This window comes from Pseudorasbora parva, chromosome 19, assembly GCF_024679245.1.
Source record: "Pseudorasbora parva isolate DD20220531a chromosome 19, ASM2467924v1, whole genome shotgun sequence".
In the NCBI taxonomy this organism is placed as follows: Eukaryota; Metazoa; Chordata; class Actinopteri; order Cypriniformes; family Gobionidae; genus Pseudorasbora; species Pseudorasbora parva.
Genome location: NC_090190.1, coordinates 28,449,315 through 28,476,533, shown reverse-complemented (window position 1 = coordinate 28,476,533; position 27,219 = coordinate 28,449,315). Strand labels below are relative to the sequence as shown.

The following is a 27,219-nucleotide window of genomic DNA, read 5'->3' as shown; positions in this document are numbered from 1 at the left end:
GCATGTAACAATGGCCACACAATCCCTAGGATCTGCTGCTGCGGGACCTACGACAACAAGTCAAGCCAGTTGCAGCTCTTCATTGAGCAGAAGGATGGACGGTGGGCCGTGCTGTAAATTCTGGGAGAGCCCGGAAATCATCTCCCAGATGGAAACAGTTCGCAGTTGGATTGGAAAGCATTATAAAAAGGTTAGCGAGCTAGATAGCCGGAGGAGGACCCCTTGGTTCCTTGTTTTTTTTTTTTTTTTTTTACACAGACAGCTTTCTTTCCCTTTTTTATCCCTTTCAACTTCTAATTAACTTCTTAAGCAGACTTTTAAAATACTGAACTGGTATTTTGTCTGTTTGGTTTGTTTAATACATAAATGAAAAGCTAACTCGACAGAATACATAATTGACAGGATAGAAGTGACAACATTCACCCCGTGTTCATGTTAGCAATAGAGTTATGATCATATCAAACTCCACAACCTCACCCTTTGATTCAGTATAAAAAACTGATAAAAAAAACCTGATATGTAGTTTCCATAAGATGCGATGTAAGTAACTGTTTATGTTAGCAGCATGCTAGCAGCTTTAAGTTTGTAGGAACAGGTTTGTGGTCAAAGGTGTTTCTTTACCTGACTTATCTGACACACACCCCTCTCAGTGTCATGCCATCCCTGCTCACTATACACTGTGTAGGTTGCACACACACCATGATGCATCATAAAGTTTTAAACTATTTGTGTGTAAACCAGAACAGTAAATAGCTAAGACCATTGTAGGGAAAGCTCCTAAACAATCTTAAGTGTTATAGGCCTCTTTGCAATTATTGTCACTTTTTTGGTTGCAAATTGTTGTGCAGTTTTAAAAATGACATTGATTAATAGGGTTTTTTACCTCCCTCTCAAGTATGTGCAGACTGATGCTCCCTCCAGCAAGTCTCTGTCTGGTCTGGTCATCCAACTGCTGCAATTTCAGGAAGATACATTTGGTCGGCGAGCAAATAACCCAAGCTTCACAAAACTCCCAGTGAGTTGCTGTTTTTCAATTTCTTTCTCTGACAAGCCATACATAAGCACATTTGTTCCTGTAGCCTGTAAATGTATGTATTTTTCAATAGTGACCGAGCTGAAATAGTCAAGGAAGTAATCTTCACTACTACACTAAATCAGTCAAAAGCATGATCCATGTGAATTTGTTTCAGCATTGTTTCTTTGTCCTTAGGCAAAATGTTTTCAGGACCTCAGGCCCGGCAGTGCTCTCTGTCATATTCTGGGATCAGCGTACAAGTTTAAGACGGAACAGGGCTGGTTAGTATTAATGCAGAATAGTGCTGGATGGTATAATGGCAGAAATGTGTATGTAGAGATTCTAATGTACGATTTATTTTTATTTCATAATTTTTTTAATGTGTAATCTTAAGGTTTATGCCCATCAATTCTATATATACGTTACCTTTCAAAAGATTGTGGTCAGTAAGAGTTTTTTATTCTTCCCAACACATTTACTTGCTCAAAAATACAGGAAAAAGTAATAACAGAATAAAAGTATTAATTAATTTTTTTGAAAACCTTACTGACCCCAAATTTAGGATTTCAAATATAATATAATGATGATTAAAGTTATTTATACTGTTACATAATGTAAGATTTTGGTCATCATACAGCCCAGAGCTAATGTTAAATGTAAGCTATGATTCCTTAGCTAATAAAATTGTGTCAGATAAAGATTATGTCAAACTTATCTAATTTAGTGTCATCCTTTTTTTTTTTTTTTCAAAGGAGACGCTTTGATCTTCAGAATCCATCCAGATTGGATCGCAATGTAGAGATGTTTGTCTGTGTGGAGAAAACTCTGATACAGGTATTTGTGCTTGGTTCTTTTGCAAAGATGAAGATCATGAGCAAATCTAAGTGTGGTACAGTATCTGACCTCTGTGTTTTATTTTTGCTAGAATAACTTACTAAGCAGACCTGTGGTGTACCTGTCCCCTAATCTTGAACCGAAGCAAGCTGTTAAACTCAAAGACATTGTTGTGCGACATCAGGTCAGTGGAAAAAACGGACCAAAGAAGTGGAGAAATATAAGCACTACACACTTATGCACTTATACTACAGATGGACATTTAGAGTAATTTTGTAGTCAAGTACTCTTAACACACAAAAACTATTCAAATTTAATGTAATGATAATAAGTAACATTTGTCACATACTAGTTACTTTATTGCGCACATTTCTAATATATACATTGTTGATTACTGTAGACACAATTTTGTCTTGCCTTTTCAGGGCACAGTGACAGAGGAGAGGTCACAAGCCACCCACCAGGTATACCCAGCATCATCCTCTGCAGCAGATGAAGGTGCGTATATTTTTATCAAGTGTAACATTCGTTTTGGTAGGTCATGTCAGTCAAGCTAGCATCAGCTGACTCTTTGCTGATCAATGTCTACCTATAGGAATACAACGCTTATCAAAGCCTCCCTGTAGTGCATCCGGAAAGTATTCATACGCTTCACATTTTCCACATTTTTTTATGTTACCGCTTTATTCCAAATTGGATTATTCATTATTTTCTTAAAAATTCTACAAACCATACCCCATAATGACAATGTGAAAGAAGTTTGTTTAAAATCTTTGCAAATCTATTAATAATAAATATTCACAGCCTTTGCTCAATATTTTGAATCACCTTTGCCACCAATTACAGCCTCAAGTATTTTGAGTATGATGCAAGTTTGGCCCACCTATTTTTGGGCAGTTTCTTCCATTCTTCTTTACAGGACCACTCAATTTCCATCTGGTTGGATGGGGAGTGTCGGTGCACAACCATTTTCAGATCTCTTCAGAAATGTTCAATAAGGTTCAAGTCTGGGCTCTGGCTAGGCCACTGGCTAGGCCACTTAAGGACATTCACAGAGTTGTCCTATAGCCACTTCTTTGTTATCTTAGCTGTGTTCTTTGTGTCATGGTCCAGTTGGAAGATGAACCTTTGCCCCAGTCTGAGGTCCAGAACACTGGAACAGGTTTTCATTATGGATGTACACTGCTGCATTCATCTTTCCCTCAATCCTGACTAGCCTCTTAGTTCCTGCCGCTGAAAAATATCTCCACAGCATGGTGCTGCCACCACCATACTTCACTATAGGGACGGTATTGGCCAGGTGATGAGCGGTGCCTGGTTTCCTCCAGACATGACACTTGCCATTTAGGCCAAAACATTCAATCTTTGTTTAATCAGACTGGAGAATTTTGTTTCCCATGGTCTTAAGAGTCCTTCAGGTGCTTTTTGGTAAATTCCAAGTGGAGTTTTACTGAGAAGTGGCATCTGTCTGGCCACCCTACAATACAGACCTTATTGGTGGAGTATTGCAGAGATGTTCTTCTGGAAGGTTGGAAAAATACATATTTTTTCAGATTTTATTTTTAATAAATTTGCTAAGATTTCAAACAAACTTCTTTCACATTGTCATGTATGTAGGGTATTGTTTGTAGAATTTTGAGGATTTTTTTTTTTTACTCCATTTTGGAATAAGGCTTGTCATATAACAAAATGTGGAAAAAGTGAAGCGCTGTGAATATTTCCGGATGCACTGTAGGTCGATTCCATATTATTATCAGCTTTATCACCTTGCTCAGGAGCTAATTGCCCACTTACATTCACATTTCCACCTCTCTTCCATAGTCAGAACTTCTGATATTCTTCTTCGAATCAGACTGCGCTCCCTTCTCATATCCATGCTAGGCTGCATGGATTTGCAGGGAGTTCTTGCTCAGAACATAACCATACGGCTAGAGCTTTTCGGATGAGCAGCATGTGTTTTGTCAATGCCTATATTAATGGATGACAGTGTGTGTGCCCCCTGGCATGGAGCAGAGCAAGCTTTTTCAATTAATTCCTATCGAAGTTGTGCTTCATGCTCATGTGCAAGCTCATCTTCCATAGGAATGATCTGAAAATGCTTGCTTTGCTTAGTTCACCTAGACCAGTATGTACGCACGGTGAGTGTGTTCGCATCGGATGCGTGGCGGCCAACCCTCTCATTTATTAACATGGGCAGCGAAAAACGCGCTGTTCGTGCTCTGCTGACGATTGCGATGTGAAACAGGTATAATAGACATAGCAGAATCGTTGTCATTTACATTCCGTAGGAGTTTGAATCGAGAACACAATCTTTTTAATCGTGCAGCTCTGCATACCACCAATCCAAACTGTATGCTGTATGTATCTTTCTGTTTGTGCAGGGCAGAGAGGTTGGATGTGTATTTATTGGTTACATATGCAGCGTCTTGGTAGCCTGACAAGCCAGACCCACATCAAGATTTGGTCTGGAAACTCACCATAGACAGGGCTCAGTCCGAGGGGCGGGATAAACGGTTGTCTTTCAAACTCCCTCTACACGCGATAGGATAGCGGTACACCAACCGGAGCAACGACGGTGAAGGGGAGCTCGCTGACTGATTAAACATTCGCCGTATCTGGTCGGCTAAACTCCGAACACATCTTCCCTTTTTAAGAATGACTTCAGTGCCGCTCTTTGTTCTTTTCTCAGAGGAAAGCTTAACTCCAAGTCTTCCGGAGGCGCGGGCAGAGCTGATTCGAAAGACCGCCGCCGTTCGCCAGTTTCTGTGTTTACCAGAAGACTGTGTTACTAGAAGCACGCAAACGCAACTCGGCCGTCGTCATTATGGCCCCGCCCGCCGACTCTATAGCCTACCTACACGATGTGATTGGGCCGTCCAGATTCTGAGGAATACAGCTCAGATAGGAATTGAGAGTTGCTAGACCACACTTGCGGGCAAATTAAATTTGCTGCCGCTAGGGTGCGTCTAGATTTCTAGGCTAGCGTCTTGGTGTATCTGTTAAAATGTTCATATCTCCCTCTGTGTAACATTTAATGTTGGGCCTTTTCCAGAAGAGTGGCTTCGACCAGTCATGCGATTGGATCGGCATGTGATGATACACTGGGGCATGTGTCCGGACAGGTAGAGAATACATCACACATTTGCCCATGTAATGTAAATGTGCAGATTTAGTAAAATACATTTTGCTCTGTTTTCCACTAATGATGTATGTTTTATATTTTATTTCTTTAGTTATGACTCGCTTATTTCAGCAAATGATATAGATGGAGAAGTGGAGGAACCTCCCAACCCAGACAGGTGCTGGAAGGTGAACAAATTATTTTAGTATTAATACCTTGAGTTCCCATGATCCCCCCCACTAATCTTTTTTTGTGTTCTTGTCTGTTGTTAGGTTCCAACAATTGTTAAAATTAGGGGTGCACAGATATAATTTTTTTGGGACATTACCGATTTTAACAAACAACTATTGGCCATTTTTGATATAGATGTCATTTGCTCTATTTTTTTAACTTTTGTTATTAAAATAGTGAATTAAATGAATACATAGCTGATAGCATGAAATAAATGTGCACTGCAGTTTTACTATTTTAAGAATTGAAATGGGTACTGCAATCCAAATTCAAAATATTGGATAGAGCTGTTTTTAGATGGATGCTGTGGCTTTTTAGGTTTGGTAGAATATACGATCTCACCAATTCGTTTTCTGTCTTCTGTCTACAATACTCTGTATTTTCCTCCAACTGGCAACTCTGGCTGATGAAATACTATTAGGTAAATTGGCAGTGGGCAAGATCACACTGGCCAAAAAAAACCTCAGACATACCAACAAGGAAATGTATATTTTAAAGTAGTTTATTTGGAGAAACAATTATGTAAATATAATGTTTCCTAAATGTATCCAAATGTGGTATTTGTATGCTTTAGCAATTACATACAACAGTTTGGTATACAAGCTAGTTTATTTCTGCATTAAATCATTTTAATTGAACATGGATTGAATCCATTTAATATTCAACAGATCAACAATGTAAGAAAAGCACCAAGTAAGATGGAAAAAAAACATCACAAACTTCAGGTTATTTTTGCTTTCAAATATTTCACATTAACATTATTAATATTTGACTTATTCTTAATTTTTTCTAGGCTTGGTTGTGTTAATGGGGCGCAGTATAACATATCTTAATACATCTTTTTTTAAATGCTGTATTCTTCCTATATTTTACCTTTATTCTACACCGCTGTCTCCACTGTCCTTTGAACGGCTCGTTTGCTTTCTGCTTCTATGAAGCCTATTCCTCTGAAAACGCAATGGTCTTAGATTGGTTAGATGGCCAAATGTAGTTTCATGTATTTTTATTGGCTGAAGTGCCAAGTGCAGGTTGTCCGGAAACGTCACGCCCTTTACCATTACGGGCAGAAGTCACATCTGGGGTGACTAGCAAGGGTTTATGATGTCACCAACCCGGGTAGAAGCTCGTTGTAGTCCAAACCGGCTGTTTTTGTAGGCAATAATCTGCCATAACTTTAAAAGACTATCTTCGTTTGGATTGAACTTTCAACGCTGTAACTTTGCAGATACTGTTTAGGCTCAAGCAGCATCATTACACATTAACTAAAGTTAAAAAAGTAAAATTGCATGCAACCACCCCTTTAAGAAACTTGGTTTATATCCGCTTTTTTCATGCTATAATAGCAGATATGCCTAAGATTTTAAATTGATAAAAAATAAATTGGTGGATCTCTAATAAAAATATGAGATGAAATAAAGATGTGCTTTTATTTGTAATGATATAAAAGTTTGAATATGTACTTGAACACCTTTTTTTCCCTTCTCAGGTTCATGCCAAATGGATTCTCGACACAGATACATATAATGAGTGGATGAACGAGGAAGACTATGAGATTGACGAGAATGGGAATAGTATGAGTTTCCGCAGGCATATCTACCAAAGCACAGAAGTATGTTCATTTATGTTATCTAATTTCATGTTGTTGTTTTTTTTAACTCTTTTAACTCTTTAACTTTTTTAAGTAGTTGTTTTGTTAAATGTATTTTAGTTCATAGTTGCTGTTGTTTTGGAATTTTGTTTTTGTTTAAAGGATTAGTTCTAGGGATGCACGATATTGGATTTTTGCCGATATCCGATATGCCGATATTTTTCAGCTCATTTTGGCCGATGCCGATATATGTTTATTTTTTCCCTTTGTTTGGAAACAACACCATTTTGAGCAAAAACTATTTCTTTTCATTCTGGTTTCAGATTTCTAAGGTATCCTTACTAAAAGGATTCTTGTTGAAGATAAATAAATGTTAATAAAGTTCTTTTTATGATAAGAGTATATTAGCTCTGAAAATAACAATAATAAAGTCAGTAATTTTTCACCCCAGATGCAGCTGTAACCTAAATATTGTATTTTTGGATTTAACGTTTGTGCACATGAAGTGGGGGGTGGCATGACATCCACTGATGCTGTCTTTTAATTCTACAATTATTGTAGCGCTCCTTGGATTATTTTTCATCATCCATTTCGTAAATTTGTATTACAGATTAATACACTGTATATAGAAGTATTTAATTTACAAGTGTCATGCTTGTGATTTATGACATCATTACTGATTTGTTTATTCAGAACAAGAAGTAACTTCAATTTATTTGTGTATTCTACTTTTCATTGTATTACTGTAACAACAGCGCCCCCACTACATGTATAAATATGAACCTGGAGGAGTTTCTGTTGCTGTGGAGGCTGCCGCACGCGCTAGAGAGTGGGGAGACGCGATTGGGCTTGTTTTGGGCTAGTGTTGTTGTGAAAACTTGGCAAATCTGCTGCTGACGGTCACTTCTGTACGTGCATTCAGAAATTCTAGGCAGCATTTAAAAACAGTCAATATAAATCACTGTACATGCAATGTATTTTTGTTTTCACTTGAAGAATGACCGCAGTGCTGACATGGTCTTATCGCTGTAGCACTCCTTGCACACGTGAGTTATTGCAGGCGCATATCAACACGTTATCATATCGGCAAGGCATATCGGCATAATGTTTTCATATCGGCCGATGCCGATTTTTATATTTTAAGCGTTTATCGGCCGATTCCGATGTCGTGCCGATAATATCGTGCATCCCTAATTAGTTCTTTACAAAAATGAAAATTTCCTGATAATTGACTCACCCCCATCTCCTCCAAGATGTTTATGACTTGTTTTGTTTTTTTTGCAAGATGTTTATGCTCCCACCTAATAGACTTAAATGGCAACAAACAGGTTGAAGGTCCAAATCAAGAAGTTTCAAAGGGCTTCGAAGTGCTTTAGAGGGCTCTGCACGATCCCAGTCATAGGGTCTTATTTAGCGAAACGATCTGTCATTTAAAAAAATGTATGTACTTTTTAACTGTTTTTTTTTTTTTTGGTTTTGTTTAACAATTTTCGAGTTGCGTTGTGGTAAAAATAGCTACAGGTAGCGCCAGCTGATTGCCGAGTGCAACCATTCTACGTCATCAACCTAGAACGCAAACAAAATGGTGCCGCCCATGGTCCAAATATAAAATCGGTTTTCTACTGCATATTTCAGTAAGAGACATCATTAATGTTATATTAAGCCATACAAGTCTCTTTTAACACCAGGGGATCCCTTTAAAAGTATTTGTCATTTTAGACTTTGTTACACTTTAAAGGTGTCATGAACTGGCTTTTTTCTTTTTTTATACTGTTGCCTGAGGTAAACTAATGGTGTTCGTGTGGTTTTTACATTCAAAAACATCCTAACTAATAAGTAAAAGGCTATTTTCTACACTGGTTTTGAGGCTCTCTTCAAAACGCTGGGTTTAGATGGGTGTGACGCACTGGAGACTTGGAAGTAAACGCCCACAGCTAGGATTGGATAAGATTTGCATATTCAATGAGCTTAAGCTCCTCTGTCAGTTCACGTGACGGAGAGGAGAGATTGAGGGAGAAGCGTCAACCAGAATGATTTTCTCGAGCACAAGGCTCGTAAACGTCTTTATCAAACAAACACAATGATATATTTCTTAATATTATTAATATTATAATTTAATATTATTTTTATATTACACATAGCCCGCAAGATCAGACAATATAAGTGCGAACTGCGCACACACATACATGTGTGCGCGCGCCGCCCTTCAGATGTCAACTCGAGAGAGAGAGAATAGCAGAACAAGAACGGAATATACTATTCATCGGCCTGCCGGGCTTTGCGAGCCCTGGCCCATACGTGTCTGAGTCCAGTGTACTAAAGGTATGCTCCGTTAGACACGTAAACATAAGCAAAATGATCTATAACAATGCAATACTGTTACATATAAAAATACGTTTTACTCACAAGCATGCTGCTGCACCATTCCTGTCAGATCCAAATCCAGCATCGCCTGGAGATTTGTTTAAAAAAGGTTCCGCAGTGAAATGAAGTGAACACCACTGTCTTCCCCACATGAGCTGGAACTTCATTAAAAATAAAGTTCAACCACTCATTCCTAATATTAGGATCAGAAGGAAGCTTATGCAGCAACTGTGCTCTTCCACAACCAGGAATAGCGCAATATACTGCTATCTTCCTCGGCATGTTTAATGTTGTTGACCAGCTAGCACGTCGATCCGAACAGCTCCATGAGTCGGTGGGTGGGGCTACTGAATTAGACGCGCAGTGAGGGCTTTTCTTTGACTAACAAGGAAGTTTTCAGCTCTGAAACTTAGAGGATATTCTTATATTACCATGACCTTTTATATACCAAAAGCTCAAGGAAAAGTTGATTTCTCAATTCATCACCCCTTTAAGGTGATGTAGTTACATTGTACTTACTGTAGAGTTGTGGTTAATTACTTGTAATTATGCACAATTTTTTTTATCACTGTAGTAAGTTAGCCTGGATGCCAGCCGAACTTAGCCCCGCCCACAACATTTTTAGGTCGGGCAGTTTGATCTGGCCTTGCTCCATAGAGGAGTAATTATCTCCGAACAGAAACTGTTCGGACCAATGAAATCATCAGGGCGGGCTTTAGACAATGACGGACAGATGATAAACAGTAACGTAATCATGCACGTCATCAAAGGGGCTTGGATTATATTTACTAGAATCCTAAACGAAGCGCTTGTTTGTATATGCATTCACCTTCATAATTTCTCTCAAAGATGATGATCATGTTGGGTAAGTACTCTGTGTATCAATAAATTCTTTTATTTTTTTACAACACCGGCAAAGATCGTGAATTCCAGTGCGTGTGCAGACAGGGTTGCCAAGTTTTTACAACAAAATCCGCCAACTACTAGCCCTAAACAATAGCTTCTCGGGGGGTTCTCCGGGGGAAAAATAGCGTTAGGGGGGTAAAATGTGTGTTATTTTGGCAAGGTTGCCTGCTAAAATTCGCACTCATGGGTCTATATATCACATAATAGTCGCTTCAACCCTTGGACATAGAAAACAACCGCGGAAAAAAACGTGGACTTGAAAACACAGTGCAGTTGAGCTCTGTCTGTTGAAATTTGACAATGCGTCGCTTCGTTTCTCTGATTGGTTTGCTCCATTGGGCTGCGATTATCTATCCAATTGATGTCTTTCCTGGTTCGGTTGAAACACGCCTCATAATCACAGCCCAGTGGAGTGGTTTCAGACTCATATTCTGACTAGAATTGAGTATGACCACGTAAGGCTAGTACTAAGTATAATCAGGGCTTGAAATGAACACCTGCCAACCCACCAACTGCGGGTGGATTTCTGCAGTGGCATGTAACGCAGACACTCCTACTAGCCACGCACCCTAGCAGCAGCAAATCTAATCTGCCGCGAGTGTAGTCTAACAACTCTAAATAGACTTTTGAGCTGGAAAAATATCCTGCCCCTCGGATTAAGCCCTGTCTATGGTGAGTTCCCAGACCCAACATCTTGATGTGGGTCTGGCTCGTTAGGCTAGCAGTTTACATAATGTGATGTAGGAATAATACAAGACTGTTTCCCATCCATTGTAAAGTTTTCGCTACATGCAATCAAACTAATCACACTTGTCTGCCTCGAGCAAAAATACAATGCAATACTTCACGCTTTTGTACATCAGAAAATACTGTCTTCGTTTGAATTTAAATTTTAAATTTATTTTTTAAATTAAAGATGTGGCATATTAGATCAACATGCAGTCACACACAGAAATGATTAAAGACAGAAACAGCTACATGATAGGCTATAGCACTAATTTAAACGTCTTATTGAAGGGAAACTTTTGAAAAATGTTTTTTTATCATACCCTCACTGGGGGCTGAGGCTACTGGGGGCTGAGGCTAACTCCCCAGTTATGGATTGCCCATAATTTTAACCATTCCCTCAGATTTTGTGCCCACACTCAAAGTGCATACACATAAAGCCACCTTGGTACTAACAGTATAAGTGATCCATGTGTCAGGTCTTTATATGGCCAGTGAAAATGATAAATGCCTAATAACTTTGGAAAACCCCTAGCCACAGTGGCTGGTGAACAAAAAAGTTAATGTCAAGCTCTGGTTGTAATGTGTAAATACGCCACCTGAAAGTAAAGTGTTACTGACTTTGTTGTTTGAATTTGTTTTCTTTCACAAGGAGCAAAAACCTGTGAAGAAGCGGCGGCGCTCTCCCTCTCCACCATCCTCTGAGTCTAAGAAGAAGGGAGGAAAGAAAAGGTTAAATAAAAAATCTCTTACTTTGTAGTCACTGCTATGCCACATTTTTTTGTCACCTATGCTGGAGGTTAAAGGGGTACTTCAGCGCTGAGAAGATGAATCTGTATTTAAACTGGGTCATTTATGCCGTAGAAACGTGAAATTGTTTTTGAATTTGGTGCCTTCTAGACTGAGAAATGACAGAAAATTATCATTTTTTTGTCTCATGGGGATGAAATACAACAACACCCAAAATTATTCTCTGCCCTGTGAGGCCAGTCCCAAAGCCAACACTACTGGTTTACTGTGACTGAGTTGGAGAACAGACACTACAATTAAATACTATATGTTAGGGCTGGGTGATATGGCCACATATCAAAGGTTTATTTATTGATATGCAGATCAAATTAACTTTTATTAACAACAGTAATGTGCAAAAAAAGTATAGGGAAAATTTAAATCTTATGCTATTTAATAATATGGTAATGATATTATTAAATATAGATTACCATTGTTCTTCAGTAGTCTCACACGGAACTGACCGACAGCTTCGGTTATTATTAAATGAGCTCTTTACTTGCTTTCTGTGTAATTTAGTTTTTCATGAGACTTGGTGACTTCATACTTTTCTCCATATATTAGGGAGTGGAAATGGCTAATAAATCAATAAGTGCTTTTCTGCTGGTTATAGTGGTGGGCACTGCATATCTTTTTTATAAAAAAATCTTTGTTTGCCACAAAATGGATTAAACATTAAAAAAAAAATAACTAAAAGACTATTTCTTTCACAAGACCTCATTTAAACTTTGTTTTACAAACCATCACATTAAAAATAGCATATTTTAGAGCTTTGAAGTGCTGGAAATAAGTGCAGTAAATGTACAAATACGTGTACGAAACCATTGGAAAGTGCTTGAATTTCAATCTCAAAAGGTTGTATGAATCCTGAGATAAATAATGACAACAACATTAAATCCATGTGGTTTTACTACAGTAAATCATGGTGAATGTTGGTGATTTGTGACTGAAACCCCTGACCTTCGCTCATGTTGTCTCCACGTCAGCTCTGTTTGATCTGATATCTGTGGTTTATAACAGAATTCTGCACCGAACTAGCTTCCACTAGATCACAATAGGTATGTTATTAATTCTGTGGTGAATTTAAACGCTCATTGGATCTCCAGCGCTGTGTATCGTGTCTGTCACAAGATCGGCCCGTGTATAGATAGATAGATAGATAGATAGTTTATTTTAGATAGTATGATAGTATTAGATAGATAGTATGAGCTCGCGCTGCATTCGTTGTCCGCACAGCTCAAATGATTGCAGTTCCGTTCAGACTTCAAACACACTTTGCAGCGGGGTATTGTTAATTGTTCTGTAAAAAACTGAACCAATGACACTGTATGTTGTTAGACGCTATCCTTGTTGTTTATGTATCTCTGTGGCACTGGCAAATGCGCGGGGGACGGCTGAGCTATTACGGGAGCCCAGAGGGAGCGTCGGCGGATTTGAAAGAGAAAACCGATTTTCCTTCACAAAAATCGGCATGAAACTACAAACTCGAATTAATCGATAAAATCGATTTATCGCCCAGCCCTACTATGTGTCTGTTCAATATAAGGAGTGAGTTGCTGCGCGAGTGTCACAGCACTAACGCTGCAGGAGTCAGATTACATTTACCGTCATGAATGAGCTGAATTAGCTCGTGATGAGATCTGAGGTAATCGCGACCACGCTCGCGGCATACATTCACAGCGCGTGTTCAGTCCGGCGTTCATGCCTTTGGAAGCTTAACTTTCATAGACATTAATTTGTGAAGTTAAGCACAAATATTAAGCACAATCATTTGAATACACTCCAGGGTTTCTACTGATACAAAGCCATATGCTAATCGCTGAAGTAACCCATTAAAGTCTGGGAGCATTAGTGGCTAAATCATTGTAGCTTTTTTCCTTTGAAAAAATGGATCAAATCCCCTGTAGTTTGTGATTCGGGATTACATTTGATTCTATCTTAAACCAGTAGCTCAGGGGTGTATAAGAGACGTGGCCAACCAGAAGAGGCAGAGCCAGAGGAGGACCTCACTAAAGACATGGAGGATCCCACCCCAGTCCCTAATATGGAGGAGGTCATTCTGCCTAAAAATGGTAATGTTCTTTTTTTCTGCTTTGTGTTTACTGCTCATGTTGATTTTGGTCTAACACATTATTTATTTCTCATTGGCTACAGTGAACCTGAAGAAAGACAGTGAAAACACTCCAGTCAAAGGAGGCATTATGGCTGATTTAGGTAAAACATTCTTGTGGGATTCACTGTTCAGTGAATCTGTTTTTATTCCTGTGATTTCAGTAATAACCTAAAATATATTTTCTTCTCAGATGACCAAGAAGAGGACCTGCTCTCTGGTGTCAGAGTAAGTCAGTGTGTCATTGTTGCTTTCTGTCAGTCTAATCCAGAACCCAGTTGCAGTCAACAGTATTCTTTAAATATGAGAGTTCTGACCTATTGTGTGTAGGACGAGGAAGAGCAGAGGGAGTTCGGCCGTGGGATGGAGGGGGAGGAGAGTGCCACAGAGCAAACGCATCACATCATTGTGCCCACCTATGCCTCATGGTTCGACTACAACTGGTGAGGGATCTGAACAAGTGTCCAGATTACGCCAACTCAAATTCTCAGTTTTACGTATAACAGCTGAGGCCTAGTAATCTGCATATACTCGGGCATTTACCATTCTTATACATTTTGCATAAAGTAAAAGATGTTTGTTTTGTTTTATTTTTGTGTGTTAGTATTCATCAGATAGAGAGACGAGCTTTGCCTGAGTTCTTCAATGGAAAAAATAAGTCCAAAGCACCAGAAATGTAAGTCAGTGTGTATGCATATATGTGCACATACTATCTTTATCAGATTCATCATACTGGACTCTAAATAAACATAGATCATACTTTATATTAGGTGGCCTTAACTACTATGTACTTACATCAACAAATAAGTACAATGTACTTAATGTGTTCATATTGTATTGCAAAACACTTTTGCTGATATCGAGGTGGGATCCGGATAAAGTTATGGGTAAGTTTAAGGGTTGGGTTAGGTGTGAGGTAAGTGTCAGTAGTGTAATTATAAATGTAACTACAGAAATTAATTATAGATTTTTAAAAATTGAAGTACAATGTAAAAAACATGTATGTACACAAGTGTATTGTATAAAATTATTAATTTAAATGTTAGCACATAGTAGTTAAGGCCGCCTAATATAAAGTCGGTCCTAAACCTGTTCATATTTTGTTCATAGATATCTTGCATACCGCAACTTCATGATTGACACATACCGGCTGAACCCTCAGGAATATCTGACCTCAACCTCCTGCAGACGAAACCTGACAGGAGATGTGTGTGCACTTATAAGGTGTGTGTATTACGTGTACCCACTTGCTTTGACACCTGTGCAAAATATTTTGTAATTTATAAACTGCTCATGTGCATTTTAGGGTTCATTCATTTTTAGAGCAGTGGGGGCTAATAAATTATCAGGTTGATGCAGAAAGTCGACCCCTCCCCATGGGCCCACCCCCAACGCCACACTTTAACGTTCTTACAGACACACCATCCGGACTTGTCCCACTGCAACACAGACCCTTACAGGTATTGACAAACATGATCACCTCTTACATTCAGCCTGTCCTTGTCACAAAATAACTACATTTTTCCATGTATTACTTGTCTACTTTCTGTATCTTATAAAGTGACATGAAATATGGATTTGAGTTCAAAGTAATCAGTTGCCTAGGATTATTACACAGTTTAACAGTCATTATACAAAATGATTAATACATATGATATATTGTTTATTTGTTGTGTGTGTTAAAAGGTTTCAGCCTCCCAGCATATGTTGCATTTCCCAGAGAAATTGAGAGAAAAACCGTCTGACCTGCAGAATTTTGGTTTACGGAATGATATTTATGCAAAGAAACATCCGAAGGTAAAAACACAAACAATGTTTGCAACATTCATTGTTTCAGTTTAGCAGCGCTTTAACAGAACTTTCTAGAATCTATTGATTGCAATGACCTTCAGCATCTGAATACTGTGTGTTTGCTTTCTGTTTTAGTTTTTGGCTTTTTTGTCTTTTAGAGTAAAGGCGCAAATGCAGGGAGGGAATGGACAGAACAGGAAACACTCTTGCTTTTGGAGGTAAGCCATTCAAACAGTCAACAAGATTTTTTTGAATTCCTAAAGAAATGTGTTTGGGAGTCTTTAAAAGGATAGCTCACCTAAAAATGAAAATTTGATATTTATCTGCTTACACTCAGGCCATCCAAGATATAGGTGACTTTGTTACTTCAGTAGAACACAAATGCATGAGAGCAATGAGAGTAAAAACAAAAACAAATTTAAATCCAAATTTTCATTTCTGGCTGAACTATCCCTTTAACTGCGGTACTGCAGGGGGCTGCCAATAATTTTTGATGTCAAGCAAAAGACTAACCTTAATTACAAAAAAGTTTATAAATATATAATCTAGCTTCATTTCTTTTAACCCTTCCATATTGAAAATTAAGTAAAATTAAATGTAATCTGCAGTCAAACCAGAATTTATTCCGACACGTTCAACATTTTCTCACATTTTACAGTTTATTTGCTATAGTTTAAAAAAAATAAAATAAAATATGACAAACTCAGACTTAAACTGTCAGAACAAATTCATCTTGATGATAATGTTCAGTCTGTGGTTTGGGAATTATTGAAAAAACACTTAATCAACATGGTCAGGTCAAAGCGTCTGAATAATTTTGTTTATATATATATATATATATATATATATATATATATATATATATATATATATATATATATATATATATATATATATATATATATATATATATATATATATATATATATATATATATATATATAATATATATATATAAAATGTAGTACATGTAGACTATATAAAACATTTGTAAAGTGAGTACTTATTTAAAGTAAATACCTACTCAAGATAGTATGCAATTTTGGACGCAGCATCAGTTTTATGTAATGTTTGCAGTGTAATGAGAGTCTCTGATTTCTATCCATAAAGAGGCCCTTGTCCTGATAAATAATGCCATTATTTGAATGCTATATCTCTTTTCTCAGGCTTTGGAGATGTATAAAGATGACTGGAATAAGGTGTCGGAGCATGTGGGCAGCCGCACACAGGATGACTGTATTCTTCACTTCTTGCGGTTGCCGATAGAGGACCCGTATCTAGAGAACTCTGAAGCCTCAATGGGTCCTCTGGCCTATCAGCCTGTTCCCTTCAGCCAATCAGGGAACCCTGTAATGAGCACTGTTGCTTTCCTTGCATCTGTGGTCGACCCTCGAGTGGCCTCTGCAGCTGCCAAGGCAGCTTTAGGTAAGAATTTGCTTGTGTGAGCTGATTTGCAGAAATGGTGAGAGAAAATACATATTTCGTGTTTTAACTGTCTTTCAGAGGAGTTCTCGAGAGCAAGAGAAGAGGCCCCACAAGAGTTATTCAATGCCAGCTTTCACAAAGCGCAGAGAGTTGGGCATAATTTAGATCCAGGCTTTATGCTTCAAACAGGTGGCATTGCAGGACTTGATGCTGACCATTCAGAAAAGACTGGTACTTCTCTCACTTTTTTTATGCGTGTAATGTTTTTTTAAGTTATTGATGTAGTCAAAACATTAAAACACTAAAACATTAAATTCACATTTAAAATGCGTGTTAAAACCAGTTGCAAGTAACTAAATGTCCAACTGTCAAATTACATTGTACAATAACTTTCAAAAGTTTGGATTAGTAAGATTTGTTTTTTTCTTTTAAAGAAATTATTCCGATAATTATTATGATTTCTGAAGGATCACGTGAAACATGTATTGGCTACTGGGAAAAAAATGCCGTCAGATTAATCACATCCAAAATAAAAGTTTGTTTACACAATATATGTGTACTGTATGTAAAAAAAAAACACACAATTTTTTATTGTGTAGCCTGTGTGTAAAACAAATGTGTGTGTATGTGTATGTATATATATAACATTCAAAAACATTTAAAAAAAAATCTTACTGATCCAAAACTTTTGAAAGATAGTGTATGTTAAAACAAGTAATTTTAGTCCTTGGAATTGTCGTACTTGAAACATCCAGGGGAGGGCAGTAAGTGAAAGAATTTTCATAAAGTTTAATTGTTATGTGACCTCTATACACCAAATATTACATAAAACAGTTTATGATTAACATAAGGATTATGACTTGTTTATTGTTCTCTCTCTTTTTTTTATTTTCTTTTTTTTCTTTTTTTTAAGATGGGAGTGGTATAGAAACGATGAACACTGAATATGATCAGCATGAAAAGGTATGAGAAGCTTCTTCAGTTACAAATAATCATCCATTCTGCTTTTTTATAGTCTTGCTATAAAAATATTAATAAGGAAGGTATCATTGTCACTGAGCATGTCTTGTCTGTTGTAGCTTGAGGGTGACAGCATCTTGGGAGAGGGAACGTGTGTGAAGAACGAGGAGAAAGAAGAGAGTGAAGGAGAGAGAGGAGAGGAGAGCACGGCAGGTCAGAGAATAACAGATGCTATGCATATTTAAACTCTTTGCATTCATTCACCTTCATTTAACACATTGCTGCTATGTTGTTAAATATATACTGAAGCTGAAGGTACACTTAAGGTGATCAAAATAGTGTACAACTATACTACTCAGACTACATTTAAAATGAATTCGGCATAGTATGCAAATTTTCTGTATTTTTATATGATTCTAACATTTAACATTGATCTAACAATTCTCCCTGCACCATGACTTTAGCTGTGTATAACAACCTATATACCAAACATATATTTGGAATTACCAAAAAAATGTAAAAGTGACCACGTAACTCTTAACAGAGACAGAGCCATAATCTGAAAACCCCTCTCACAGGAAGGAAAACAAAGCAACCCTCTCCACTGATTTTGGATTGCATATGGGGCCTCCTTTGTCATTTCTGACTTGTACCAAAAACAGAACAATGCCTAAAAGCTGATATGTGACATGGTATACAGCAAACAAGCTAAATAACCCAGAAGTTTTTATAAGCTTTTGACCCAAAAATTTAGTGTTTAAGGACACAAAAGTGGATACAGGCAAGTGAGACAGAGCGCGACATATTACACTGAGAACTATGCCCTTTAGAGGGGAACGTAATCAGCGACAGGAAATATAATATATAAAAATGACATTGATGCGACAAAATGTTTACTGCACACATAGGCCTAAATGATCCTGAGTGTCAGGATCCCAAAATGTGCCTTTTGTCTCCTTAAACGCTCATATTTTGGGTCGACAGCTTATAAAAACTTTTTGCTGTACACCCTGTCAGATATCAGCTTTTAAGACATTGTTCTGTTTTTTTGTTATAAGTCAGAAATGACAAGGTGACCGCTTCACGCAATTCAAAATTGCATTTGATTGTTTTTCCCCTGGTGTGGGCGCGGCCTAACTCTCTATAGTCTAACGTTCTTTGTGACATGCTTTGTGGGGTCAGTAAGAATTTGTTTAATGTTTTTGAAATTCTCTTATGCTCACTAAAGCTTTATTTCATTTATTTGATAAACCAATACAGTAAAACAGTACTTTTGTGAAATATTCAGATTTAAAAACAAATTGTCTCCATTTAAATATATTTTATTCCTGTGATGGCAAAGCTGAATTTTCCTGATCCTTCAGAAATCATTCTAATATGCTCAAAAAACATTTCTTATTACTTTCAATGTTTGAAAACAATGTCTTAATATTTAATATGTTTGTGGAAACAGTGGTATATTTTTTCTAGGATACTTTAAAACTTTAAAAACAATGTTAATGTTTCACTGATCAGCTTCATGCATCCTTGCTCAATAAAAGTATGAATTTCTTTAAAAAATAAACAATTCTTATTAATCCCAAACTCTTGAGCAGTAGTGTATATGCATGCTTTTGTTCTTTACATGTCATCTTCACTTGTTTTTGACAAGCAGTGTAAAAAATTGAGTAGTTATGTAATCCCTACTGTAGGCAATGTGATTGTGTATGATTTCTGGATTTCTTCATCTTTCATACTCTTTGTATGTCTATCCAGAGGAGAGTTTTGACATTGGCCTTACCCAAGGGGACGGAGAGGAGATGAAGAGGAGGGTGGAGCTTGAGCTGGTGGAGGGAAACATTGCAACAGCTGCTGCTTCAGCGCTGGCCTCTGCAGCTACCAAAGCAAAGGTGAATGTCAAACATGTGCCCCCTAAAGAACCACGATCATTAACAGTGACCAAAAAAGTGATTCATCTGAACTCTTCTCTCCATCTAGCACTTGGCTGCAGTTGAAGAGAGGAAGATCAAATCTCTGGTGGCTCTGCTGGTTGAGACCCAGATGAAAAAGTTGGAGATCAAACTGAGACACTTTGAAGAGCTAGAGACCATTATGGATAGAGAAAAAGAGGCTGTAAGTCAGGATTATTACATATTCAAGCAAGACCTGGCATATCTCCAAGACTACAAGACACTTTTGAGAGGACACTAGTTTCTCCTTTAATGCACTGTTTTATGACCTGCATCTTAATTGCCATTGATTTATTATTTGTGTTAAATAATGTATTCACAAATTTCATTAATCTCCTAAAGGGGTAGTTCACACAAAAAAGAAAATCTGTTATAATTTACTCACCCTCATGTTGTTGTTGACTGCCAACAGCTTTTTAATGTAAAGATTTCAGGATTTTTAAACTTCATGTTATATCTGTATGTTGTAGCTGGAGCAGCAGAGACAACAGTTATTGTCAGAGAGGCAGAATTTCCACCTGGAGCAGGTGAAATATGCTGAGCTAAAGGCACGACAGACCGTGGAACCTCAGCAGCAAACGGGAGCCACACAGAGCAGCAGTACTGCATTCAACCCTCTTCATCACGGTACACCCTTAGGCCTAAATATACTTTTTTTTATGTGTGCGAGAGGCTCCACGTTCAATGCGTAAAATGCAAATTTCATCACCAGAATAGTACGTGCTTCACCCGGTTTTTGTAACCGCTCATACTTTGTATGCACATGTGCATTGAATTTGTTTTGCACTAATCAGTTTTCCCACAAAGAACCAACTCTGGCTCAGGCTGTTGTTTCACAATAGAAAATTAAATTAAAGAGATAGAACAACAACTACAAATTACCACAGACTACAACAACAATGTAGATTCATTGACAAGCAAATTTCTGGATAAAATGGAGTATACTTTGAAAGGCTACACATTTGACTGTATGAAAATGCTAGCGTATTATTAGAAAAAGTAGTATACTTTGGGCTTTACACACAACTGTCAATGCTTTTCTCTCAGACACACTCACATACTTAGTCACTATGAAATCAAAATTCATAATGATAATTTTTAATGGAATATTGCAGTATTTATTCTAACCGATGCACATCATTATTCATCTTTCATATTCATCATTATTCATCTTTATTCAAAATCACTTCTCTACCTCGCAACAACATCCCTTTTCTGAGAGATCACCACAAAAATGCTGTCAATTGATTAAAATCGATTAAAAAAGCGATTCTTTTGTAATTTAATCATGATTCATTTAAAAACACCTTTTAAAACACCTAACTTTTTATATGTTTAGTATATTTTATAATGTAATATAAAATTATAATTAAAATAATTTCTAGGGCTGAGGATCCCTGACTAAGGATTTACACATTCGAATCAGAATTGTCGAATCTTTCTATAGTCGAATCATCTATGTGTGTGTGTGAATGGGTTGGGAGGGGCACGACACTAATCAGCAGGAGGGTAAAACTATTTTTTTTTTTTTTTACGCGCTCAGCAACAACTTTTAATGAAGCAACCAAAACTGCCTGCCAACTGACAGACGAACTGACAGTGACTTTCTTATTTAGGTTTAAATAAAAGGTAATGTGGTGGATAAACATATCCAATCTCATAACATTTTAAAGCCATGATCGAAATACTGAACATCACACACATTTAAAAAAAAAACTAAACTAAAAAAATACCTGCCTAGAGAAGAAAAGAACACACTGACTTGCAGACTGGATTTGCCTTTCACATTTTGCAAAATTAAATTGAATCTGCAAAATTGCCTTCAGTGCAGCGCAACATTGACAAAACGAAAAACAATAAAAAGCATTAATTTACAGAATCAAATTAGAACAGAATATACATTTCTAATATTAAAAAATAAATAAAAACAAAATCAAGTCAAAATCAAGTTGAAAAAAGTGTAGGAGAATATATATATTATAAAAAACGCAAGCCACAGTTAAATTATATCAATAGTAATCAATACATAAAATAAAATAAAATAATTAAAACAAAGAACGTTTAGCCAAAATTGTGAACTTTCTCTTTTTAACTGCCGAAACAGCAATAAACGCTATACTGGCAGTTTTTTAGGTAAACATATTCACAGCAAATTAAAATTAGAAACGGCTGAAATGTTTGAAAACACTTGTACCCTACCCAATCAAAAAAAAATCCAGTCTTTCATTCTGCTTATGTGCGTTTCAGTCTTTTCAAATTGTGTGCGAGGAAAACCAACTTGTTAACATTGGCCGTCAGCAGTACGCTCCTGGTTTTACTGATAATAAATCCAGCCTTGTAGAAGATTCCTTGTGATGGGTTGGAAGTAGACGGGATGCTGTGGAATCTCTTTGCGGCCCTGGACAGCTTTGGGTATCTCTCCTTGTTCTTTTGCCACCATTCCAGTGGTCCTGTACTGCTTTTTGTAGTGTCCTTTAAATAAGCCCTCATCTCACTGTCTCCTGGCTGTTGCTCCTCTTCATCACTGGACAAAAGCATCGACATCACTTGGTCTTTTTCTTGTCTTGAAGGGCCTGCAGTATCACGCTCCTCCACCAATTCTCTGTCATCACCTCCTGTACAGTCCTGATAGCTAAACTCTTAGCCAGATTTTCCACCGCAGTATATGCCTCATTCCTTTGCTCATCATCAGTGAAAAAAGAAAGCTTCTTAAAACGTGGATCAAGAATTGCAGCCTTGATATAAACACTGCTCTCCAAAAGATGGCCTTTAATCTTCTATCGTCTATACCCTCAGGGTACTCTTGAGGGTCTTAGTAACAGCGCTGTTGTCTTCATGTACCACCAAGTGTTGTTTCTTAATGTTCCATAAGCATCGGAACAGTGGCAGACAGCGAAGTGTTCATATCTTGTGACAAAAGCTGTGTCAGTTTGATCATTGGCTTGAGAACATTGACTATTTCCTCTGTCATTCTCCACTGGGATGTTATGAGCTCTAGATCACGGTCGGACCGTTTGCTGATACTTGAATGAAACTGCTGAAACTGGCCCTCTTTGCTCTAACAGGCGATCAAGCATAAGATGGACAGAATTCTATTGAGCGACAACATCTTGCACAAGTTTATGCTTTGCAAACTTCAGTTCTCTTTGTTTTTCTGTGAGTGCTGTGGTGGCGTTCGCGCTGTTTATGAAGGCGTCTTGCAGCAGCAACAGTGCGACACTCAGGACTTTCTTTAATGCCCTGTTAATGCACAATTGCAGTGTATGCCCTGCACAACTGACTCCCTGTACAGTTCCCCACGATGGGTCTTGGGCCTGTTGATTAGTCCATGCAACCATATTCATTGCATTGTCATGGACAACAGAAACGATCATAGTACCTGAAATGTCCCAATCAGAAATGACTTATTTTCAGTGTTTGTGAAATATGTTCTGCTGTATGACTTTCCTCCATTTTTTGTGTGTGTTGCTAACACAAAATTTTCCGGTTGCCTGGCATCAGTAATAAAGTGGTCTGTAACTGTAAGATATGCCTTCTTTTGCAGCGAGGTCCAAATATCTGTGGTGAGGCTGACTGCTTTGCAATTGTTTATTAACATGTAAACCTATAACCTGTAAACCTTAGAGATGTAAAATTAACATATTTTGCATTCACCACATGCATAACCGTCTATCTTTTGGGAACTTTGTATACTGGCTCAAGTGTGCGCATTAATTCTTTAAAACCATCACCGTCCACAACATTCACTGGCCTCATGTCGAGCGCAATAAACTCTGCAATTTTGTCCGTGATTTCTCTTTTCCTTTTTCTCGGATAATGGCAGTCTCAGATCTAGTTTTCTAGAATAGTCTAAAATAGTTACCGTATTTTCCAGACTATAAGTAGCTCCGTAAAAAAAATAAAAAAATGCGTCAGGAAGAGGAAAAAAACATACAGTGCCTTGCGAAAGTATTCGGCCCCCTTGAACTTTGCGACCTTTTGCCACATTTCAGGCTTCAAACATAAAGATATAAAACTGTAATTTTTTGTGAAGAATCAACAAAAAGTGGGACACAATCATGAAGTGGAATGAAATTTATTGGATATTTCAAACTTTTTTAACAAATCAAAAACTGAAAAATTGGGTGTGTAAAATTATTCGCCCCTTTACTTTCAGTGCAGCAAACTCTCTCCAGAATTTCAGTGAGGATCTCTGAATGATCCAATGTTGACCTAAATGACTAATGATGATAAATAGAATCCACCTGTGTGTAATCAAGTCTTCGTATAAATGCACCTGCACTGTGATAGTCTCAGAGGTCCGTTTAAAGCGCAGAGAGCATCATGAAGAACAAGGAACACACCAGGCAAGTCCGAGATACTGTTGTGGAGAAGTTTAAAGCCGGATTTGGATACAAAAAGATTTCCCAAGCTTTAAACATCCCAAGGAGCATTGTGCAAGCGATAATATTAAAATGGAAGGCGTATCAGACCACTGCAAATCTACCAAGACCTGGCCGTCCCTCTAAACTTTCAGCTCATACAAGGAGAAGACTGATCAGAAATGCAGCCAAGAGGCCCATGATCACTCTGGATGAACTGCAGAGATCTACAGCTGAGGTGGGGGAGACTCTGTCCATAGGACAACAATAAATTGTATACTGCACAAATCTTGCCTTTATGTAAGAGTGGCAAGAAGAAAGCCATTTCTTAAAGATATCCATAAAAAGTGTTGTTTAAAGTTTGCCACAAGCCACCTGGGAGACACACCAAACATGTGGAAGAAGGTGCTCTGGTCAGATGAAACCAAAATTGAACTTTTTGGCAACAATGCAAAACGTTGTGTTTGGCGCAAAAGCAACACAGCTCATCACCCTGAACACACCATCCCCACTGTCAAACATGGTGGTGGCAGCATCATGGTTTGGGCCTGCTTTTCTTCAGCAGGGACAGGGAAGATGGTTAAAATTGATGGGAAGCTGGATGGAGCCAAATACAGGACCATTCTGGAAGAAAACCTGATGGAGTCTGCAAAAGACCTGAGACTGGGACGGAGATTTGTCTTCCAACAAGACAATGATCCAAAACATAAAGCAAAATCTACAATGGAATGGTTCAAATATAAACATAACCAGGTGTTAGAATGGCCAAGTCAAAGTCCAGACCTGAATCAAATCGAGAATCTGTGGAAAGAACTGAAAACTGCTGTTCATAAACGCTCTCCATCCAACCTCACTGAGCTCGAGCTGTTCTTCAGGAATGGGCAAAAATGTCAGTCTCTCGATGTGCAAAACTGATAGAGACATACCCCAAGCGACTTACAGCTGTAATCGCAGCAAAAGGTGGCACTACAAAGTATTAACTTAAGGGGGTCGAATAATTTTGCACGCCCAATTTTTCAGTTTTTGATTTGTTAAAAAAGTTTGAAATAACCAATAAATTTAACGTGGCTGAGCCTCTCCCGGCAGTGTGTTCAAGCACCCATATGTGGACTCGTTCCTCCAACTTTGGCCATCTCACTTTAAACCTGCAATTAGTTTTCTTTCTTTTTTTTCCTTTACAGTTAAAGTAACCTCTGCTTTTCATCAGTGCCTCACGTTTCTCAAGTTTCTCACTTGCTTCAAACTTTCTTTCTGCTGCTTAAAAAGGGTTTATTCTTGTCAGTCAGTATGATTAAAATTTGATATACAAGTTGCACTTGACTGTAAGTCGCAGAACCAGCCAAAATATGAAAAAGTGTGAGTTGCATAGTGCGCCTTTAATTATAGCCATTCAACATTACAGTGTGATTGAAAGCTATTCATTTTTTAATACATTTTATTAGGCTTCAAAAATATAACTTTATTTAAGTGAACTTAAAACAATGCTCACATAAACCCATAATAAATGTCATATTTACCTGTGCCCTTCCTACCTGTCTAACAAGTAGGAACAGAAATTAAAGTTATCAAACAGTCTGCACAGCATAAATTAAATCTAGATTAATCCTTATTAAAGTTACAAGAGTTATTTAGTCTAGAGCTGTAAGTTATTTCTTTGCTCTTTGATTAATATTAATGACAGACCGCATTAATGACTGCTGTCATTGTAATGAAAAAACATTTTTTTTAATGCATTAACTTTGACAGCACTATATAAATATATTTATGCTGCCAAAATTAGCATGTTAACCCATGCAATATTTTGCATTAACCATATGTAACGCTCTTATTCATGCGAAAGCTTTTAAACCATTCAAGCGAGACAAGACCAACAAGAACACGCTGTCTGTGAATGTCCTGACACACACGACACAATCAAGTCAAAAAGCTTCTTCACTCAGATTTACATCACCAATAGAGAAGAAAATTCAATCACAAAGTATGTTTTATGTCAATCTTAAAATTGTTTTTTCATCACTTTCAGGTCGTTCTGTGGGCAGTGCTGGTGCTGGGCCGATTATGGGTGTTCGGCAGCCTGGAGCTCCCAATGGCATGTGTGAGTAACACATGCCACAACTCAAATTCTAATCAACAGTGGCACAGTGTTCGAAAAGTTTCATTTTCTTTCCAATTCAGACCAAACTCCACCGTCCTCACAGGCTGATGGGGCCGCACCCATGTAATGTCCACTAATGGAGAGTTAACCCAAACTCAGCAAGATGAAAGTCACATCAACGTTACCAACATTCACCTCTACAATAGCACTTATTCTGTGTATATTTAATATTTTTTAAAGCATTTATGCTGGCATTTAAGGATACGATTTAAAGCTTTTCATTGCCATATCTGTATGTACTTAATGTTTGTAGATCTGTTTTTGTATAGCCACCAAGCACTAAAACATTTGTGGCTGAATAAATCTTTTATATGAAGTTATATATTTTTTTTGTGAGCTCATTTATTGAAGGGTTTCACGTTAGAGGGTTTTCTGATACTTTTATATTTAAAATATAAAATGCTTCTTCAGTGCTGCATTTAAAGCATTTAATTTTATATTTGTGATGGAGTATCGTGCAATTTTGCGGTCGTGAACTATGAAAACTGAGTTGCACCGTTCCTTGATCTGTTCCAGATGTATTTTTAACTGCTTTAATTTTTTAAAAGAACCTCACTTTAGTGCACAAGGTTTTGAATAAATCTCTAAAAGCTCTTTTTCCATACATGAAGTGAAGGCAATGGGAGATGTGGAGCTCATAAATGAGATTTGAGAGCCACAGGCTGCATTTTAATTTGTAAATTAAAATCCTAAAATAAGTAAAAAATCTGAATAAATAGCACATTTCTATATAAACAATATTAAAAACACTAGTAAGAATGCAATATTTGATCCATTTCATATTTAACCAAGGGTATTTCCATTTTTTTTCCCCTACAAATTTAGAACTGTCCTTCCTTTCAGCACAAATAAACAAATGCTCGTGTGTGCTGGCGTGTGTGAGTGACCCAATTT

The 27,219-nt window shown here is 37.5% G+C and overlaps 1 protein-coding gene across 2 annotated transcripts; it reads left to right on the top strand.

Annotated features, from left to right (window-relative positions):
- Nucleotides 1-2: 2 nt before the first annotated feature.
- Nucleotides 3-26,645, top strand: smarcc1b (SWI/SNF related, matrix associated, actin dependent regulator of chromatin, subfamily c, member 1b). 2 transcript variants are annotated; one of them, XM_067425614.1, is made up of 28 exons: nt 3-190; nt 896-1,015; nt 1,211-1,296; nt 1,768-1,849; nt 1,941-2,033; nt 2,275-2,347; nt 4,902-4,971; nt 5,083-5,158; nt 6,688-6,810; nt 11,438-11,517; nt 13,525-13,646; nt 13,729-13,788; nt 13,878-13,912; nt 14,015-14,127; nt 14,289-14,360; nt 14,795-14,908; nt 14,991-15,144; nt 15,371-15,481; nt 15,634-15,693; nt 16,642-16,900; nt 16,979-17,131; nt 17,814-17,863; nt 17,980-18,073; nt 19,616-19,749; nt 19,838-19,972; nt 20,280-20,436; nt 26,194-26,265; nt 26,346-26,645. In XM_067425614.1, exons 1-28 carry the CDS (start codon nt 11-13, stop codon nt 26,390-26,392), a joined length of 2,925 nt encoding a protein of 974 aa, XP_067281715.1. In that variant the 5' UTR covers nt 3-10; the 3' UTR covers nt 26,393-26,645. The 2 variants fall into 2 exon arrangements, with proteins under 2 accessions (XP_067281715.1, XP_067281714.1); XM_067425613.1 differs by having other exon boundaries at nt 13,522-13,646.
- Nucleotides 26,646-27,219: the final 574 nt, after the last annotated feature.